The sequence below is a fragment of the Poecilia reticulata genome, chromosome 5 (assembly GCF_904066995.2).
Source record: "Poecilia reticulata chromosome 5, P_reticulata-male-v2, whole genome shotgun sequence".
Classification (NCBI taxonomy): Eukaryota; Metazoa; Chordata; class Actinopteri; order Cyprinodontiformes; family Poeciliidae; genus Poecilia; species Poecilia reticulata.
Genome location: NC_088834.1, coordinates 12,235,224 through 12,255,819, shown reverse-complemented (window position 1 = coordinate 12,255,819; position 20,596 = coordinate 12,235,224). Strand labels below are relative to the sequence as shown.

General features: G+C 35.7%; 1 protein-coding gene and 2 long non-coding RNA genes across 4 annotated transcripts; 1 reads left to right on the top strand and 2 right to left on the bottom strand.

Annotated features, from left to right (window-relative positions):
* Positions 1-6,974: 6,974 nt before the first annotated feature.
* mrps16 (mitochondrial ribosomal protein S16) lies at positions 6,975-9,387 on the bottom strand. Of its 2 annotated transcripts, XM_008408581.3 has the most exons (4): positions 9,216-9,387; positions 9,010-9,033; positions 8,091-8,357; positions 6,975-7,334 (listed from the first exon to the last, which is right to left on the bottom strand). In XM_008408581.3, the coding sequence occupies exons 2-4, from the start codon at positions 9,020-9,022 to the stop codon at positions 7,201-7,203; spliced, it is 414 nt and encodes a 137-aa protein (XP_008406803.2). In that variant the 5' UTR covers positions 9,023-9,033; positions 9,216-9,387; the 3' UTR covers positions 6,975-7,200. The 2 variants fall into 2 exon arrangements, with proteins under 2 accessions (XP_008406803.2, XP_081463153.1); XM_081607027.1 differs by having other exon boundaries at positions 9,010-9,383.
* Positions 9,388-11,707: 2,320 nt separating this feature from the next.
* Positions 11,708-16,551, bottom strand: LOC103464458 (uncharacterized). The gene is made up of 2 exons (XR_533660.2): positions 16,043-16,551; positions 11,708-13,983 (listed from the first exon to the last, which is right to left on the bottom strand). It is a non-coding gene; the product is annotated as an uncharacterized LOC103464458 (long non-coding RNA).
* Positions 16,471-18,550, top strand: LOC145551666 (uncharacterized). Its single transcript, XR_014087557.1, has 2 exons — positions 16,471-16,579; positions 16,948-18,550. It is a non-coding gene; the product is annotated as an uncharacterized LOC145551666 (long non-coding RNA).
* Positions 18,551-20,596: the final 2,046 nt, after the last annotated feature.

Genomic DNA, 20,596 nt, shown 5'->3' with positions numbered 1-20,596 from the left:
GACAATAGATGGATGGAGTAGCTAAAAGCTATTAAAATATACTGAAATTAAGACTAACGGTGAAATTAAGACTAAATGTACAGTACAAGTTTCACTTTTCAAACCAAGTTTCTGCAAAAAAAGAAGCTTTTTGCATATAATTAAAATTTAGCAATACTTTCTATATGAATGAAATACATACAGAAACAATGATGTTCCAGCATTTCCCCCAATTTATTTTGGGAATTGTATAATAATCCAGGAAAATTACATACAAAAAAGAAAGAACAAAAGCTAATTGATGAGAAATAATGATCTATAGAGAATTGAAATGTGAAATAACCCTATATATATTAAATATTAAATTTGATTCCCAAAACAAAAAGAAAGTAGAGTCTGTTTACACTCTTGTAGGTAACATTTAACTTGAACCATGTGCACAACTCAGAAATCCAGATGAATATCTCTTATGTTTGCTTGTATCTTCCTTATCATTTGCTGTGGGAGGGAGACAAAGTGTTGAATATTTAACCCAACATGAAGAGCTGGTGGTTAAAATGTATTCAAGTCAGGGCGCCATATGAAAAAAGACATTTAAACTGAAGGTAAATAAACTAGTCAATATGTTTCCAGTATGTGAACACTAGATGGAGACAAAGCTCATTTGTCTCCATCATGTATTTATTTATTTATTTAAAAGGACAATAGATGATTGGGAAAATTTGCATGCACAAAACGTGAGATTATTGTCCAGGGGTTAATTTCCATCTCTAGTTCCACTGACAGGTTGGTGTTAAAAGACAAATAATAAACGACAAGAGAAAACAAATATAAGTCTGTAAAAAAGAAAACAAATAATGCAACTCGCCCCCTCAAAAACAAAAACATAAACTTAACACTGAGGCAGTGTGTAACTAGCTAAATGGCAAAATAGTTTTTTTCTGAAATCAGGAAGCAGAAACGTTTTAGATCAGATTTCCAAGAGCTCAGATTGTTGCTTCAAACTTGGAGCACCTTCAAATCACTGGTTTACATTAAATCCTATTGAAAATGAAATAAATGATCAGTTACTCTCCCTCTTAATGTCTCCCTGTACTCATTTTCCATAAACAATCGTCTTAGTAAAATACATTTCTGCCATCTAGTGACAGGAGACAGTAATGGCCATTTAAAATATAAATACAAATACATCGACCCCAGATCTTAAAATAGTAAAAATACATGTTCAGCACAAGAAGCAGGTCTTTCCTTTAAGACCTTTTCCAAAAGAAGAGGACACATTTCTACTGGATACTGGACAGGTTATAGGAGAAATGCTATTATTAAATTTCTCTGGATGGCAGAACCTTCACCTCCGGTACTACTAAGCCAGAGATATATTTGGACAGATTATGTCCCTTAGCTTTGAGCAGGGTCTATTGGATTAAATCTGCCTCTAATGATCTAAATCATCATTTAAAAACTGTTCATTCTGACTCTTTATAAGACTACAGCAAAAGTGATCTCAGATCACCCGTCATATCTTAAAGACCCAACAGCTCCATAACCTTCAATTTGAGCATTGGACTCACAGACTGCAGGCTTACCTCTGGATTAGAGATTATCTGAAAGAAGAATGGGAGCAGAGGATTTACTTATCAGGCTCCTCTCTTGTTGAACCGACTGCCAGCAACGGGTTCAGGAAGCGGACACGCTCTCTAGTTTTGGAACTGAGGTTTGCTGCGGTGAACTCAAACTGTTCATTTAGTTATGAACTGTGGCAGCTGATGTCACTGCCAGTAACTGCTTATAGCTTTGTTCTTATAGCATGCATTCATCCCTCAATGCATTCTGGTTTTGCTGGAGGTTAAAAGAAAGGTACACCTAGGAACAATTTAAAGCAAATAATTTAAAATAGAAGACTAAACAAATGGTGAGGGTCACGTGTATTATACATGTAGGCTTAAAATAACATTTGGACTGGAGAGAGAATTCTCCTTAATTTTTCCACACACTTTGCACAGACCACCAGGCCAATGATACAGTTGTGTCCAAAGTGTGGGCTGGGGGCCATTTGTGGCCCTAGAGGTGATTTTGTGTGCCCCTAGTCCACAATACAAAATGGCAACAACTTTTTTATTTTCAGCTCAAGGATGGTATGGCAAAACAATAAATACAAATAAATAAATTTAAAAAGTCATTCAAAATAGGCTTAGAATACGTTTTTAAGGTATTAAAGTATAACAAATGTCTTTGTTATGACAACTTGACATTAACCAAGAAATCATTACTGATATAAATTTGTTATAAAAGTATTACTGATTGCACTTCAAAAATTAGGTAACTTTATGTTATTAAAGGTAAAGTTTAATCAATAATGATTTCTTGGTTAATGTTAAGTTGTCATAACAAACACATTTTGAATAATGTCAACTTTGTATTAAAAGTGTCATAATTTACCGAATTACGCTTTATGACAACAGTCATAAATATTCATGAAGGCTTATTCATGTTCATGACATGTTCATGACATGTTCATGAAAGTGTCATGACCGTCTTATTCACCCCCCTTCAAATAAAGTGTTACCATAATCTGTTTAAATGAGCAATGATAGAAGGAAATCACACTCACCTCCTTTTTGAGAAAATTTTGCTGTGCCTTCAACAGGCATAATGAGAGTTACAGTCAGAACAACAAACAAGACGGAAATATTCCTCCTCTTGTTCCACGATTCCTGGTAAAGCCACTTTTTCATTTCTCTCTGAATTCGGATCAAGAGAAACCACTAAAACATCTGAAGACACTTGATATCACAGCTTCACAGTAGATGTACAGAAAACTGGATTTGAAGGCGACAATTCTCTAATTCCTTTAAACCTGCTTAGTTTGAATCTGTGGTGCGACTGAAAGCCAATAAAACATTTGACCCAAGTATTAGATCTCTTCTGTTTTATTAGTGATGGTAGCTGGTAAATATAGTTTGTTATTGATCTGGTTCCCACCCTGAACAAACTCTTTCTGTATTATATCACTGCAGAGGTTTTCCAGGTAGTTCTCTCTCTCTCACTCACACCCTGCACTTGATTATTTGCAAAGTCCAAATCATATGAGAAGGTGTGAAAGGTGTGAGGACAAGTATATTATTATCCCATTATTTTTCTCTGAGATAATTGTTTTTACAATGTAATTGTCAGACATTATCTCAAGTTTAAAAATAAATTTATTTAAAAGTGCATTTTCAGTAAATTGGACAAAGTTGGCATGTGATCAAAAAGGCAAATGGAAATTTCCCTCCGACTTTGCTCCTTACAGATTTGTGATAGTATGAAACACTCACTGATTTATTTTGGTATCTTTTTTACAATGTCAGTAATCTATTCTTGATTAATATGCTCTCTCCCTTCTGAAATAAATTAAAATTCAAAAAATTAAAACTACCAATAATTACACAATAAATACAAATCACTACAAAATCCTTCCCTTCCTTCAGATGTTTAAAAGACGTACTGGTTTTGTCATGTATTGAATCTAAGTAAATGGAAGTTCATTGAAGTTTTGCTCATCATTGCAAATTGTTGTTGGTTTTAAACATTAAATGGTTGATTAGGTAAAGTGAAGATAGATTAAATGTTTCCTCCCAGGTCAATATTTCCTAAGCTGTTGTTAAACCAGACATTATACTTTTACCAAATTTTTATCGCAAGTCAAAACTGCTTAAAACCCCCCCGTGATACAAATATAATGTTTTAAAGTTAATCTCTGGAATGCATTAACCTGAGTAGATTACGTAAACTTTTTAGTGAAGATGTATTCCCAATGTCCCACATCAAAATACATGACAAAAATTGAGTTCTGGCTATTTCAACCCTCCGTACTTTCATTTTTTTACGCTGTCAGGAGTTTCGTTCTCATCTCCTTCAGGCCTGAAACTGCCAGCCAAAACAAAATGTTTCCACACAATCTACGAATTAATTCAAATCTTCCAGGTAAAGTATTGCAGTAGTTTCTACAGCTAAAGGTTAAGAGTATTTTTTCTATGTCCTCTGTAAGGACATGTTGTTACCTGAGCCCAATAAATAACATTAAACAGCAAGAGATCACAGAAGTTACAATACATCAGAGTCTAAAACCTATCATATCAGAACCAAAATAAAGAGAAAAACTGTGGGATACAAAGTTTTTAATTCAATTTTTTGAGTATTTTACAACCATTTAACTCCACCATTTATGAAAATACTTGACTACACCAAAATTAATGTAATATAGCAGATGGAGTAAGGAAATTGGTACAAAACGAAACATAAATAAAATATCTGTTGATGTATTTTGGTCCCAATCTGAAAGCTCGGGTCACACTGTTCTCTCACCTATACAATATTATGTGTTTGTCAGTTTTGATTTGGTCCCTCATGTGTGTTTTTACCCTCTTGCTCCCTTTTAGAAGTACATCAGTAAGCATCATTTTCAGAGTCTTTATATATTTACTCTTTCTTCCATCTGAATTTATGTTTCACCTCTTTCACTATTTACATATCAGTCTTTGTGACTATAGATTTTCATTGGTAACAAGGAGAAAATGTTCTTGGACCTAAAAAATAACACTTTTTCTTTGAGTGTAAATTTAATCTGTGCATTCCTTACACTCTGATAATATGCGTTGTGAACAGTTTTTTTTGTGTATGATGAGTAATAAATAATCTTTTCTACTTCATTCTTCCATTCTGGGTCCCTTATTAGTATGCATGTGTGTACATCTATACATGTGGAAGTTTTTTTTAACATGCCCCTGCTGCTCCTGCTCTAGCACCTAGACTTGTTTGCGCCCATGTAGTTATATATTCTGTTGCACATTCACTCTTGAGGGGATTATGCTCATTTTCTCACTCTCCATTTCAGCTGCTACTTGGGGGCAGATAGGTCCAATCCCATTTACATGCAAATGTTGAGGTTCTTTTGCTTGCTGGATTTTTCTAAAGGGGGTTCCTTCCTATAGAATTTGACTAGAATGTCTCCAGAAACTTCCACTTTGATTTTGATATCCACTTTGATAACAGGTAACAGGCTCAAGATTTCAGAGTTGTCACCAGGACCGTGTACCAATTGGTCCAGTTGATAGGAGCCCCCTTAGATAACATCAAAAAGGATGGATGGATGAAAAGCTAAAAGATGCAAGATGAAAGTTTTTTTTTTTTTTGCGATGCTGCATCATCATGGACATATTGACAACCGAGTTGTGGCCATTTCAACCCTTCACACTTTCATCCTTTTCAAAGTATTGCAGTAGTTTCTACAACTTAAAATTAAAAGCAATTTTCTATGTTCCACTCATAGTTCTCTGTAAGGACGCGTCGCTCAATGAGCCCAATAAATAACACTGAACAGCAAAAGTTCACTGAGAAGTTACAGTGCTTTCATCACAGTCTAAATATAATCTGTCATATTCGTCAGCTGGTCCAAACGAGGATCAGAAACAAAGATAAAGTGTGGGATCCAAACTTTTTAACTCAATTGTTTGAGTATTTTACAACCATTTAACTCCACCTTTTATGGAAAATACTTGACTACACCAAAATTAATGTCATATAGCAGACGGACTAAGGAAATGGGTACAAAACGAAAGGAGGACGGGATGAAATGGCTTCATTAGTACAAATTGTAACCCCAAATATGGTTACAATTTGGAAAAGAGGCCAACTGACAGCCAAAACAAACAAACGAAAAAAAAACCAACAGAGCATAGAGAGCAACATTCCTGCTTATCTTTATGTACGAGTCACTAAATAGAGAGGAGCTTCAACTTGTATTTTGCCTTTGAGGGACTCTGTAGATAAAAAGAAACAAATTATTTGTAACGTTCTGTAGTCTCTGTGTGCCGCTGCGTCTTGGCCAGGATTCTCTTGCAAAAGAAATTTTTATCTAGGTGGGATTGAAATTAAATTTAAAAAATGTTATTATGTAAACAGGTTGAGATCACAGCAGCCAGTATTTGTTTCTTCATCCTTGTAGATTATGTCTGCAATCTGTGCAGGGTCAATTTCTACTAACTTGGATGTTATTGCACAGCTGTTCTTAGATACTAATAGCTGGTCTTGGTTTGAAACTTTTATGCTGAATTTGTGTAAAAATTATAACAAAAACAGGTAGATAATAAAATAGATTTTAAAATATTGAAACAAAACTTTACCTTATGATGCAAACTTTTTCTTTCTCTCAAATATAGATTTTATTAATTTATTTTTACAACTGTTTTCTGTTTTTTTAAATTTCAATACAGAAACAAGAGGGAAGTTTTCATGACTTTTATTGAAATAACATATTAGTTATTTAATTCAGCGTCTGCTCCATAAATAGGTTATTGAACCTATTGATCTCAGTCAGTGTAATAAATTAATCAATAGCAACAAAAAGAAAGGAGCTGTGACAAAGTGAAGATGGTTTTTGACTGACGTCTGAAGAGGTTTTGGTAAAGTCATCCACACCTCTGTTTGCTTTTTAGAAAATCATTGCTAAAATGTCGCAACAGGAAGTCTCGCTTTCTCTCTAAGCTGTGTCATCACTGTGACAATGTTTAACAATTGACTATCACTCAACACTATTAAAGCTGTAACTTAGTTATGGAGACTCAAAGGGACTATTGTCACACATGTTCTAAAGGAAGTAATGAAATTATGAATGTACTGAGATTCCAAAACCTGGCAGTCGGCCATTAACTCCCAGTTATGCCAATTTATCAGTAGCTTCTTCTCTTATGACGAACTGGTTCCTGGTAAAGCGTTGGGTTCATTTTAGTTGGTTGAACATCAAGTTTTAAGGAAGGTTTATAAGGTCTAACTAAAGGCAACTTTTAAAAACCTCCTCATAAATTTATGAATTATAAACCAAAACACATTTTGCCACCATTAAAGACTGAAGACTTCAAGAAAGCACCTTGAAGTGCCCTGCTGCTGAAATGTGCTATACAAACAAAATTTGATTAATTGATTGATTGATAATAAAAACATGCATAGCCCTGCAGTTATCACACATTTTTTTAATACAAAAAAAAAAAAAGATACAGCCTTTGTCAATCCATAATCAACTCAAAGCTGTTGATTTTTTTCCCCAACATTTTGAGTTGTTGATACTTTTGAAGTTAGTTCTTCAAGACGTTAGATCAGTTGCTTTGAGCAGTCCACCAAGAAAGAGAAAACGTGTATTAATAAGTTTTCTTTCAAAGTAACAGCAGCTTCCCTTTAATCCGATCACACGTCAGCCTGTTTCTCCTCCTGCTGAAGGTCCTCTGTCCCTGCGGCAGTTTCTGCCAGCTTCGCCTGAGCTCTTCGACGCTCTGCCTCCGTTACCGTCATGGGATGGAGGGGGAAAAACCCAGACAACCCTGTGGACGTGAGAAAGAAAACACGTTTTTTAAACTTCAGAAGCAGACACAGCCCAACTCATTCACAGTGCCTTGCAAAAATATTAATGCTACTAAACTTTCTGTGGATTTACTCATGTTCCAGGTACAAACCGCAAAGTATTTTAGGGGTGCTTCATGAACTAGACCAACCTCAAAGTAGGGAAATTATACATTGCTTTACTTTATTCTTATTTTACAAATAAAAATGACTCAAGTGTGGAGTACATTTGTATTTGGCAGTAACACCAAAAAAACCTAATCCATTGGTTCATGTCCGTCAGTATGAATTAACATTTGACACGTCAAAAAAAGTCGAGGGGGAATAAAAAACACTTAAAAGTTGCATAACCAGTCAAAGTATTAAAAGTATGATTTATAGTCATGAAAATACAGTGCTTAGTTTTATCCATATCTGCACTGATAGATTCTTGAACTTTGTTTCTCCCTTGACCTTCAACAAACCTTCAAATCAAAGCACATTGTCAAGGTGCTTCAGGGAATGTTGAATGCACATAAATATTTGAGAGGTAAATATGAAAAGAAATTTTTTTAAAAACTCAAACAGAAGAAAATAAAGAACTTCACAGCAATTTCTAAGGTGCAGGTGCTGCTAAAAAGTTAGGTAAGGATCTCCTTGATTAAAAAATTTCTCATGAATTCACTGAATTTCCCGACAATAAAATTGTGTAATTCTGTCACAGGCTACAATTTGCGTTAAACAAAGTGCGCACACACCTAGAAGTTTGGCCACCGGTTTGGTCAGGTGCGCACCGCAGCCGATCCAGTATTTGATCCGGTCGAAGTTGAAACCGACAAGCTTCTCGTTGTAGATGTTAGGGAGTGGGTCGAAGCTGCCCAGCTGCTCGATGTATTTACCATCCCTTGACCTCTTGTTGTGAGCCGCCACGATGCGATAGAAGGGTCGGTTGGCTTGTTTGTGGCCTGCGAGGGCGAGCCGGATGACGACGTAGCTGGAGTGGTATTTCTTCAAAAGGTGGGACGCTGCATGAGGACATCAGGACAAAAAGGACCATCAGAGGAAAACATGCTTCTGCTTCTTCTTCTGAAATTAACTCATCGCATCAGTGAGATATGGCAAACTTCCACTGATAAAAATTAACTTTCATACAAACAAATTAGAGTTTAGATTCTATTTAACAACATTTTTTTGTAGAAAATGTATTTGGATCAGTGTAAATTAAATAATGCACATCTTTTTTTCCTTTTTTGCCAACAGCTAAAACTGTTGATACTAATTTCTATGCACATTTGCTGATTAACTACTTCAAAGGTAACTGGTGAGCAATAATGAAAAGGATAAAATCAACCGTTTCTCTTCAACATGTGCAACAAATGACAAATATCCTCCAACAAGATGATGAAAACAGAAAATGTGCTGCTTTTTCTGTCTTTCTTGTCTTAATTATGAATTCCCAGAGTTATTTTAGGAATTTATTTGATAAGGAGATTACCAACTTACTGATCAAAGCTGTAAGATGTTACTCATTTTATGTAAAATTATGTAAATATGATCACAAATGCCTCACGAAAAAGATCAAAATAAAGACTATGTTTTCGGTGGTTTATATCTTTTGCACAGTACCTTAGTTAACTGTCTTCTATATTCAAAAAGGAAATTAAATTTTATACTCACATAAATGCACCATGATGAAACACCCTGTAGAAAATAAGACACGCTTAAACGGACATAAATGTTGAGATAACTATATTAGTATGTAGTTTCCTCGGCTTAAAGGAAACTGCAAATGTCATTGAAAATAGCAAAACTACTGTCCAGTTGATGCTAAGCTAGTTTGAAGTGTAAAATAAAGAAACTTCTCAGGACGGAGAATGACGCACAGATGATAATCACTGCCTTTTCCTTTCGATGTTTCGCTCTATTGTTGATCGACCTGCAAATATTACCAAAAATGTTTTCTGCCTAACAAGAGAGTGTGACATTTGTCAGGGCGCAGCCATGTTTAACCGGATGTTACGCAGCAGCGTCGTTGGTCCCTCTTCTTGACGCCAGATGGCGCCATGGGACCGTTGACCACTGAAAGCTTCATCTTTGCAGATTGATGTAGAAATTCAAGATTTTGTAACGTCGCTACTCATTTACTGAGCCGAAAAATCCAACTTCACGTTTCTCTGTGATATTCATGAGAGTTTATTTTTTTCAATTTTAGTTAAAGAAAAAAAAAAACAACAACTAAATAAATATATATTTAAAAGAAGGAAAATGTTGAAATTTAAAAGTGGAAATTCTAGTAGTTGAAACAAGAATTAATAAAATAGGAAATATTTTTTATAGCATAAACCTACTACAATATTATTCAAATTTTCACATTGCAATATGGGCCAAACATTTGATGATTTCCCCAGGAATAGGTAAATTGAAAGTTATTTGTTACAAACATAATAATCTTGTAAGCTTTGGGCTGTTGTAACATTTGGTTACATAGTTTTGCAAAAGATTAATGCTAAATTTATATATAGCAATTAATTTTTAGGCAATCAATTATATTGAAGACTATTTTTCAATTCATTTCGGATTAGGTATGCACCAGTCTATCAGAACATCTTTACGAAAAAAAAGTTTTTCTATCTTTTGCTTGATAATCTGAATCAATCAAATTTGTCCCATTTGTATAACAAAAGATGCATTTTATAAACAAGGATGATTTCAGTTAGTAATCAAGTTAAAACTTTGCAACCAAAATCATTTCCCTTTTGTGTTGAACTAGTTTAGTTTGTGGGATAAAAAAAAAAAAGAATATTTACTTAATTTATCTGTGTTTTATTTGTAATGCAGTGTCCTCAAAGTACAAAATCAAACATATTACTGATGACAAACTTCTACAATCTGTAAAAACAAATACATACAAGTAGAAGATAGAAAATATATATGAAACTCTTAGCTATCCTATCACAAATAATGTGACATACATGTGTTATTAATGTCAAAATGATCAATAATGTTATTGTTGCTTATTTAACTTTATTTAGAGACAGTAAGGTTTTTTAAGTTTAAGAATAATGACTGTTTAGTTTAAATTATATATGTAATAACAATAGCGTCTAAGACTCTAATAAAATCACATGATTTTATTGTTATAAGACAGTTTGTCGTGTCTGTAGTTGAACAGTACATTGAGTTTGAAATGCCGACTCCAGGAGAGATGAGTGCAAAGTTACCTGAGTCTGCTCATTAATTCAGGAGCCTTTGTTTGTGCCTCATGTTGTCCGAGAGCACAGATTTCTTTTTTTTGTTTTTTTCTTTTAGTCCGCTGAGAGCCCAACCACCCCGCCACCACTCCCAGTCTTGGAACATGGTGATTTCACACTCCTGTTGTGTAAAGCTTGTTTTCCAGTGTGTGTGACAAACACATGGTTTTCTGTGAGAAGAGGTCACACAAAAGAGATGGGCCCTTGTTTGTAATTCTGAAAATATCATGTCCCAGAGTGACTCTTTGTGCACGAGGCCAGAAATGAGTTCTGAATCGTTTCAAGCAGACAAAAGGAACAATGCGGCTTCGTGCTTTTAATGTACTTATTTGACGAGGACAAACAGGAAGGTAAATTAGGAGTGAATGAGGACGAAACTGCATGAAACGCCATTTGTTCAAGTTATTCAGGAAGGTTAGAAGATGCTGGGGAATTTATTAACTATAAGATGAAGAGGAAATGAGAACATGACTTTTTGTTTTTTACATCCTTTTAGAACTGAACTAGAGGTCTAAATCAGTGTTTTCCAACCCCGGTTCTTGAGCAGGGGTGGACTGGCATATGGGACTACCGGGCATTTTCCTGGTGGGCTGATGAGTTAGTGGGTCGGTGGTTTCGCCCGTGGAAAACCTGTTGTTTTGCAGCGTCATTATTCCTCAAACTGTACCTTCACATTTGTCCTCGTCACCTCTCCTCCACTTGAGTCAGTAAGATCTCCTCAGAGCAAATTCATCCTTAACCAGTCGGCTGGCCTAATTGGTCTTTCTGATGCTGTTTGTTCACTAATAATGTCCGGCCAAATCCGGCCAGCTGGAGATTTTTTTTTTTTTAATGGTAATCTATGCTGGAAATCGAACCTTCAAGATGAGTTATGTATATGTGGCACTATGCAGTTTTGTCTGTGGTACCAGATTATATCAAAGTGAATATTTCATTTCAAATGCAGAAATAGCCACTTACTAATATTTTGACACTGTAGCTTTATCATCGCATTCTGCCACAACATGTTGACATCTGAGGACATTCTTGATCTTGATTTGGCCCAAAATGAAAAGAATTTAACACCAATTCACAGTACAGCCAGATTTATATTGACATTAAATTACACAACCATATGCATGATGTAACCCACTTCTTTTATGATTTTATTTACATGCCACCATTTCTCAACAAAATAAATCTTACAGCCTGGCGTTCAAATTACTTCATCCAACCCAATTACTCAATCTAATGTTATCAGTGTATAAACATCTCAGTCAGATTAACAAGGTGGTACACTGGAGCTTGCCAAAAAATTGTGGTCAATCCAAGTCAGTCAGGAGACTCCACTTTTTGTTTTACTAAAATCCCAAACGTTTGTGGAAGAACAGGGCGACTGGAGGGGAACGATTCGCATTTAACAGGAAGAAAAATCCAGCAGAACCAAAGTCTGGATCTGCTTTGAGCAGTTGTGATTTCAAGGAACAGGAAAGAGATGCAAACACTGACGCACTGAGCTGTGATACATGTATAAAGAGATCAATACAGTCAACATTTTTCAAAAATACAGAACGCATGGAGTAAAGATACCAAAGTGAAGTTATTTACTGACTTTGTACCCTAGAGGATTGAGGTTTGTAACCGTTTTAATTTCTCGTTCCTTTGTCAGTTTCCAGTATTTAAGCTCCTGGTTTTTCATTATTCCTTTGCTGGATTGTTCTGTTCCTCCACTCTTTACTTCACAAAAATGTACAAACCAAAAGGATGTACCAAATGTTTTGTACATCCTTGTTCGTGGAGAGACCACAGGAGAGTCTGTTGACAAGACAACCACAAATCCAATAAACCTTATTACAAGATTTTGTACAAACAAGGATATACATCCTTGACGTTAATCTAAGAAAAATACATTCAAATGGAACAAAATGCAAGAATAAATTAAGAAACTAAACACAAAAGGAATAACTAATGTGACAGTAATAAACACAGAGAACTGGACTAAATATGGCAAGATCTATATATTGTGTCATAAATTAACGAGGAAATGACCAAAACACAAAGACAAAACATAAACAAATAGACCCAAAGCCCAAAGGATGGTGAAACACCAAAATCCAGTTCATGTCACTGGATCATCGACACTCAAAAAAATTAAAGATGTTTTGCACGGTTCTGAACTTCAACCAATTCTTCTGTATCATTTAACAGAAATATGAAACCCAATGAGAAAATTGAAAAAAAGACACAAAAATCCGATTTATCAATGATGTTTCACATGTAAATTCAAAAATAGTTATTTTTGGTTTTTTAGTCACTTAAAGTTGCAAAAATTCATCTGGGGCTCAAAGTAATTTTCTAAATATTTTGTAGCAAATAAATAAAAATATAAATACAAAGGTTTCTGTCATCAGCAAGAAAAATCACATTTCCCTTATATTAGAATTGAGCAAAAATAAAATACAGTTCTGACCTTTGGTGAAAAGAAGAAATACATCAAAATTGTCATTTAAGGTTTTCAACAAGCCAATTTTAGACACAGCAAACATTATGAAGGAGATGCTTTTGTCAGATGAGACCAGATTAATATATATATTTATAGTTCCTTGATTTTTACCTTGTATGATAATATTTACTTAATATATGCATTAAGTAAATATATTAATGCATAAGTAATATGCATTAAGCCAGAGATATTTGTCACAAATATCTCTGGCTGGTTAATAACATTGTATAAGACGTTAATACAAAGTGGTGGATAATTGTGCATTTGTATTCAGATTCTATAAATAAAGGCAGAGCTGCCCATTGCCCTCCAAAGTTACGTAATTACTAAACAGTCAACGTGTTTGTAATCAAATCTCAGGTATAGCTTCTCTCTGAAGGCCTCAGCGGTTTGGTAGAGAACATTAGTGAATAATTGTGAAGGTCAAGGAGCGCAGCAGACAGTTTGTTTGTCCATGTTTCAGTTTGTTGAACTGGGACCATGTACAGGAGCATTAATCTGAAAGAAAATATCCCTTACTCTCAAGCACAAAGTATTACATAAAGAACAGTGCAGAAACAGTACAGAGTACATACATGTATTAAGTCATTAAAATGTGCATGCCTGACTGAAGTTCTCATTTAAAAACGAAAAACATCACAATTAATGAAAGTGCTGCTAAATCTTTTAAAGCAAACTAAAGTTATAAAACAGTATCCCAATTTTTAAACATCTATCAGAGAAACACTTAATCTACCAACCAAAAATGAAAAGCGTATCAAACAGCTGCAAGTACATGATCTTCCACTTAAACCGGGCGGTTGGACAGAAGAGCAAAGATCAACCAGTAAGAGCATGGTGACTCGGGAGGAGCTGCACAGATCCACAGTAGAGTCGGTTGCCAAGACAACCACAAATCCAGCACTTTGTAAATCTGTCCTGGGAAGAAAAAAGTCATATGTAAGGCACACATGAAGATCCTCTGGCCAAATGAGACTGAAGTATACATCTGGGCGTACATGTAAAGGACAATGCACATTCTGCTACAAAGCACAGTGTTGGCAGCATCATGCTGCGTGGAGGCATTTCTTCACAAGGGAAAAGATGAATTGAGCAAAATAAAATATCTGAAGAAAACTCACAAGAGAATCTCTGCCCTCCTTTCTCTCCCTCTTGTCTCTTTCCGTTTAGGTTTAATCGGTTCTCAATAAAGTTATAAACTAATTAAAGTATTAGCAGGTATTACTTCTTGCATTTCTTGTTTAGTCGCTGTTAAAACTTTATATCCCTCTTTGGGAGGTTTTGCAACTTATTTTCTTTGGATAATGGGCAAGACTGCAACTTATGCAGCACAACCTTTTCTCTTGATAGCCTAACCAACTTGACAAATTTGTGAATCAATAATGCAGCATTGCAGATGTGCGTTTTGGAAATTGTTTTAACAATTTACTCTGGAAACATGCAAAACTGTAAGGACTAAGTGCCTCAATTTCAAGTATGAGAAATGGTTAATGGTATTTCAAACAAATCTAATTGGCTCTCACACGTCTTTAATTGGAAAGAATAACAAGATTACAGGCGTATTAGTTTAAAAAGATTTGAGAATTTTGTCAGTATGGTTTGTCACAAGAATAAATTAAGCAACCAGGCTGAAAACTCTGTAACGAACACTCTCTTCCCAACAAGAGGGCTGGAATTTCAAGAAAGAAGGATCATTACTGCGCTGACCATGTTTCTTTTTTTTCCTCTTTGTGTGGAAAATTCAGAAAATGAATAGAGGCTTTACACAGTTAGGCAGCAAACAAAATGCATCTTACATGGTGAATCGGCGATGCATGATTATCTGAACGGTGACATTGATTCTGGTTGTGGCTCACCCTCTCTCGTGAGGACCTCATGCTCTTTGGGATACCAAGACGAGTTGTTCCTCCTCTAATCGTCTGTGACAGCTCAGTTAGCGCCGCTCAGATGACCAGATATTTTACTCAGGAAAAAAAAAAAGGCGAGACTGCTCTAAATGACGAATGCTGCTCCAGACTATTCAGGCAAATACGTTTGAATTTAATGTGATTATGTGGAACATGTTTCTCCTACCTTCTACACATTGAACTTCCTCAAATATTGAGGACATGTGGGTGTTGAATTACAGCAGCCCTCTTAATAATTACAATTCTTCATGAAAGTACTTCGGCGGCTTCGAAAGTAAATAAACTATTAAGCAAGAAAGTGTTGTGTTTGAGTCAGTTTGGTTTGCGCGATTAAAATAAGGACATAAATAAAATTGAATGCTGTTTTGACCACGCTAAGCAATGACGAATCACCAGAATTAGAATGAGTCAATTAGGAGCTGTGACTCACTCAAATGTCTGCCTGGATTATTTTTGGGATTGTGCTTTTGGGAATCCTGTGTAAATCCTTGCAACACAAACACATCTGCTGTTTACCTCGGTGTTAAAGCTGGAATCTGTGTTTTCAATTTTCCCAAAAGTCCCTCTAATCGGCACAGCCTGCGTCACTTTTGCAAAACAAAAACACAATGAGGTGGCAGTAGATTAATACATCCATCTGAGTCAAGGCTGGGTCCACCTTGGACAGGTTGCTGCTCAATCACAGGGTAACACGGAGATGTTCAAACTTTGAATATTTTTGAGGTGAGGCAGCAGCGCTAACAGCTGCTCCACTGTGCAACCCTTGGCAGATAAAGGGAAAACTTTTTATGGCCCTTTTAATTCATCAGTGGAAATCATTCAAATTCATTTTTATCGGTTCTTAATACATGGTTTTGAACTGTCAACATTCAAACTCTGCACAGAGAGGTCACAATCTGGATTCAAACCAAAGACTTTTTGCTATGTTACAGCAGTTCACCTATTTATAATGTTGTTGGAAAGTTGTTGTTTTTGTCATTTTAAATAAGACAAAAATTATAAATCTTCTTCTTAATCATTCCAAAGTTGTCTATGTGTTTGTGTTATGTTTTAAGCCAGTTGATTCTTACCTTTCTGTGATGATTCATGGTGATTTAGTCACAATGACAAATGAATCCATTCATAGTTTGTGCTGATGCCCTTTTTCAGTTTCTGTCTGTACACAGAGAGAGTATTTGGTGAGAATATTAATAATCGGATTAGATCCAAGTCATTGGTTAGCAGTTGGACATTCTGGACTAGTTGAGAAAACTCTGAATGTGGCTGCAGCAAACTGTGTTGCAGAAGCATCTCTGGGGGTCTGGTTGTTGTTTGTGATGAACCAAAAGGCAGACCAAGAAGTAAAACTGACAGTGGCTGGCTTGGCAAAGAATGTAGGAAGGACAGATGTGGAGAAATTTTTCCTGATAGGAAAGGCAAACAGTTGTAGATTCAAGTCTTGTCAACTGAAAGCAAATGAAATCAGCTCAGCAGCTTCTCCTAATGAGCCAGCCTGATGAGATGATCAGACTCAGGTGTGGAGCTGCAGCCTGGAAGCTCCACAACCCCAGAGCGGATGGACACAGAGGAACTGGGAGAGAAACACACAAAATGTTCCTGGAAATGAGGTGAGGAGACTTTGACAACATTGAAATTCTGGACAGAAGTGTAAGGAGACAACCATGAGCTTCTCAGCACCCCTCACTGTTCTCTGCAGTGTGCCATGCAAATTCAAAATCGATTCACACTTTGGGTTCAGCTACTTTGAAGAGAAATGTTCTTCTTTTAGTAGCGTTTGATAACCTGACCTTAACTATTCAGCCACTTTGAGAATTTGAAGTTTTGCACTGTTCTGGAAAACCTTGCAAGACTATGTTGTTATGTGATTGACCTACTGTTCACTTTAAACATATGGTGCAGAAGCAAAATAAAGTCATGCACATCCTAATTATGTTGTTTTTGCTTTTTTTTTTATTTCCTCCCTGTGAGAACCAAGGAGGAAAAACAAAGACGAACCAAGAGGAGGAAGGTAAACTTCCACCTGGAGGAGAGTCTAACAGCGTGAAAATACTGTCCGTCTTAATGCTTTTCCACAGTCGAACCATTGTTGTCTCTTCAATTCAGTTGCATTTTTTTTAAATGGGGAGTGAAGTCATATGAGTATTCTTAAGAAACCCACATGCTTAATGGGAGAGGATTCAAATTATGACATGCAATCCTGGAAATCATTCTTGGAAATATGTGGACCCTGTGATGAGCCAGCAACAGATGCCCCGAGACAATGTTTATGCGTGCAAAAGAAAATGATTATTACTTGTTTCTAATATGATCAGATGATTATTTCAGAAAATCCCAAATGATATTGGACTGATTGGTAAATGCAACTTCCAATTTTCAAGCAGTCTAACCAAACGAACGCCTCACCTCCATGCTGTTGCTTTCACTATGAAATGAATGCATTTTATTAGAACAAAGAAAATTACGATTCCTTTCATATTGGAAGCTTTAGATCTTCTCATGATGCACATCAAGAGAGGAGGCCTTTAACTTTGCATCAACTATGGCATCCCAACCACATAGCTGTTTCATGTTGTTATAAGTTTGTTTTTGAAAGCACCAGCATATTCATAAGATTCTTGGGCTTGGTTAGTCTGAATAATGGACCTTTTCAATCACAGATGCCGTGTGACTTCTACACTGTCAGCTCTTTGTGATGCCATCTTCTTTTTTAAGCATCTGTGTCCAGCATGAGGAGAGATAGATGTTATGGTTGCAGAGAGCACCTAATGGGGCGATGGGATTCAGTCACAGATGGGGTCAAGTGATCTGCCTTTTCTGGAAGGATCTTTCAGATGGTTGTGGTGAGACTAATTGTGATAGCATGCAAAATGGAGCCATTACTTTTATCTTTATTAACAAAGAGACTTTTTCTTTTTCTGTTTTTCTTCTATTTTTTTTTTGAGATTTGTCAACTCTTGCAGCCACTGATTGAGCCAATGATACCCTGTGTTCTCTGTAAATGGGAGGCATGTGTTTAATTGCCAAAGCCAAAAAAAAAAAGAAAAAATAGTGAATGATGTGAAAATAAATGCATATTTTGAATGTATTTCTGTTTATAGTGAACGTCACAATATTCTAGGGTATAAATATCTTCCATCATTTATAAACCAAACAAGAGCGTCGCACTGATTGCCTTCCCTATGATTAAGTACTTCAAGTTGGACTTAAAGCCACAAAAACACCCCAAATTAGACTTCATAAAAGCAAAGTCTGTTGGGTAGTTGTATATGTCTTCATGGTCAAATTGTCATAACAAGGTTTTAAACTACGCTTTCCATCCACTTTGACTCACTTTCTTTGGAGGTCTTGATCTCCAGCGACGCTGAAAATAGGAACTTACGCAAAAAGACCAATAAACTGTGTCTTGTGATTTTGTAAAAAAAGAAAAAAAAAATAGTTTGAAAACCATAAAAAACAAGAACAAAACAATTTTTGAGTGAATAAGAAGTCGTTTGGATAATTTTAAAAGTGAATAAGGTATCTTGTCTCTAATAGTTGTGAAATGTTATAAAATGTAATAAAACAAATTGCACATTCAACTGCTTTGCTGCATTTTTTTTTTTACAAATAAATAAGAAACTATAAGTTAAGCAGCAAATGTTTTTGTCTTTTAAAATGTTATATCTTGATAAAAGTAGTTGACATATAGCCTTCTTGGACACTTAATGTTTCATTTTTGGTATTTCAAACGGTTGCTTAATCATTGTAACTAATACTTTTTCACCAAATCAAAGAAGAAAAAAAAAAAAGCTATTTTACTAAGTGGAGAGAAAAAGCATGGACAAATCTGCAAAAGGGAGATATTCTTTGGTAATTACTTGAAATCAAATTGCAGAAATCATAGAATGAAATGTTGGGATTCCTATGATGTTTAATCAAAGATGTTATTTCTCTAAAGAATATTTACTAATGCATACTGTACATTTGTTTTAAATGTTGAGTTAAATCTGTCAGCACTCATTTTGTTTCGACATGAAACTGCTTAATTATAATACACCAGCATTTTCAATGGGGCTGACTCCTCTGTCCGAACCATGGCTGCAGTTTTGAGAGAAGGTGATTCCAATCTTCACTGAAATCTGCTGTTTACTTTTCATGGCGTTTCATGCAAAAGTATTCACAACCCCTGAACATTTTGCGGCATATGACAACGACAAACCCTGATGGTTGCTTTACATTACATACGACAGAGCAACATAAGTTAGTGTATTAATGTGAAGAGGAAAGAAAAGGATTTATGGTTGTCAAATATTTTTACCAGTTAATTTCTGAAAAGTACAGATACCGTATTTTCTGTACTATAAGGTGCACCTAAAAACCTTCAATTTCCTCAAAAGCTGACAGTTGACATTCCCTTTAGTGCAGCTCCATCTAGTGGATGCATAATATAACTCCAGCCTCTACTGTAGCGTCTATTCTATGCGCCTTATATTTGAAAAAAGTTTTTAAATGGGTCATTCATTGAAGGTGCGCCTTATAATCTGGTGTGCCTTACAGTGCGGAAAATATGGTAAATAAGTTCAACGCTTCATAAAACCAGCTTTTGTTGTTATTTCTCTAAAAGCTTTTCAAACATGGATAAAGAATTTCTTTGCACAGCTTTTAAAGTGTTATTAGATAGAAACTGAGTTTATGTTACAACTTTGAGCGGCTGAATTTTCAGGGTTGTTGTCCTGCTAGAAGCTGCAGCATTTAGTTTAATATTTTGTCTTTGAAATTATGTCCTTCTTTGTGTTTACAACAGAAAAAGCATAAAAAATCTAACTTAAGTTTGCAACTGTAGCGCGAAATGTAGAGCAGTTCAAGAGGTTTGATTAGATTACCAAGGCAAGATTTGTTAAAATAAATAAACTAAAATAAATAGCTTCATAAATCAAACTTTATTGAAAGAGCACTTTTATTCCAATCAGATCTAAAAAAATAAAGGATTTTTAAAGGTCAAAAACAGAAGGAAATAATTTTCTAATTACACATCATACAGAAAAACAAAAAATGTGTCAAAACAACAACTCCACTGTCAATCACTGTTCGGCAGGGATTATAAACCAATTAACAGCATCCAAAAGTGGCCGGGTACCTCAGCCAGTCGTAGGTCACATTTGGTGATATTGGAGCAGCACACTGCTGTGTGATTTCTGCTATGAGAGGTTGTGACCTGCCTCCTACGCCGCTGCTCTCCCCAGACCTCCACTGGCAGAGCTGAAGCGGCGGAGCCACACTGGTAGGTTGTGTGAGAGGACAAGCGGATTTGGCATGCACATCAGAGCGTGATACCCAAGCATTTTGGTCCTATCACATGCCACACACACCGACTCTCACACACTCTAAGAGAGCATTTCTGGTGGCGTAAAATGGATTGTAACACTGGCCACTGTTATGAAATGATGCCAGCAACTCATAGTGTCCCTTTTCAGCCAACTCAATCAAAGGTCTGAGTGTATTTGTACCATGTTGTTGTTGTTGTTGTTGAAAGAAGTGGTTTTACAAGTGCAGTTATCTTTACAGTTTAACACAGTCACTTTTTAGTCAAATCCAGCCGAAATGAAATATTTGCATTCACTGTAGAAGGATAACAATATAGAGTG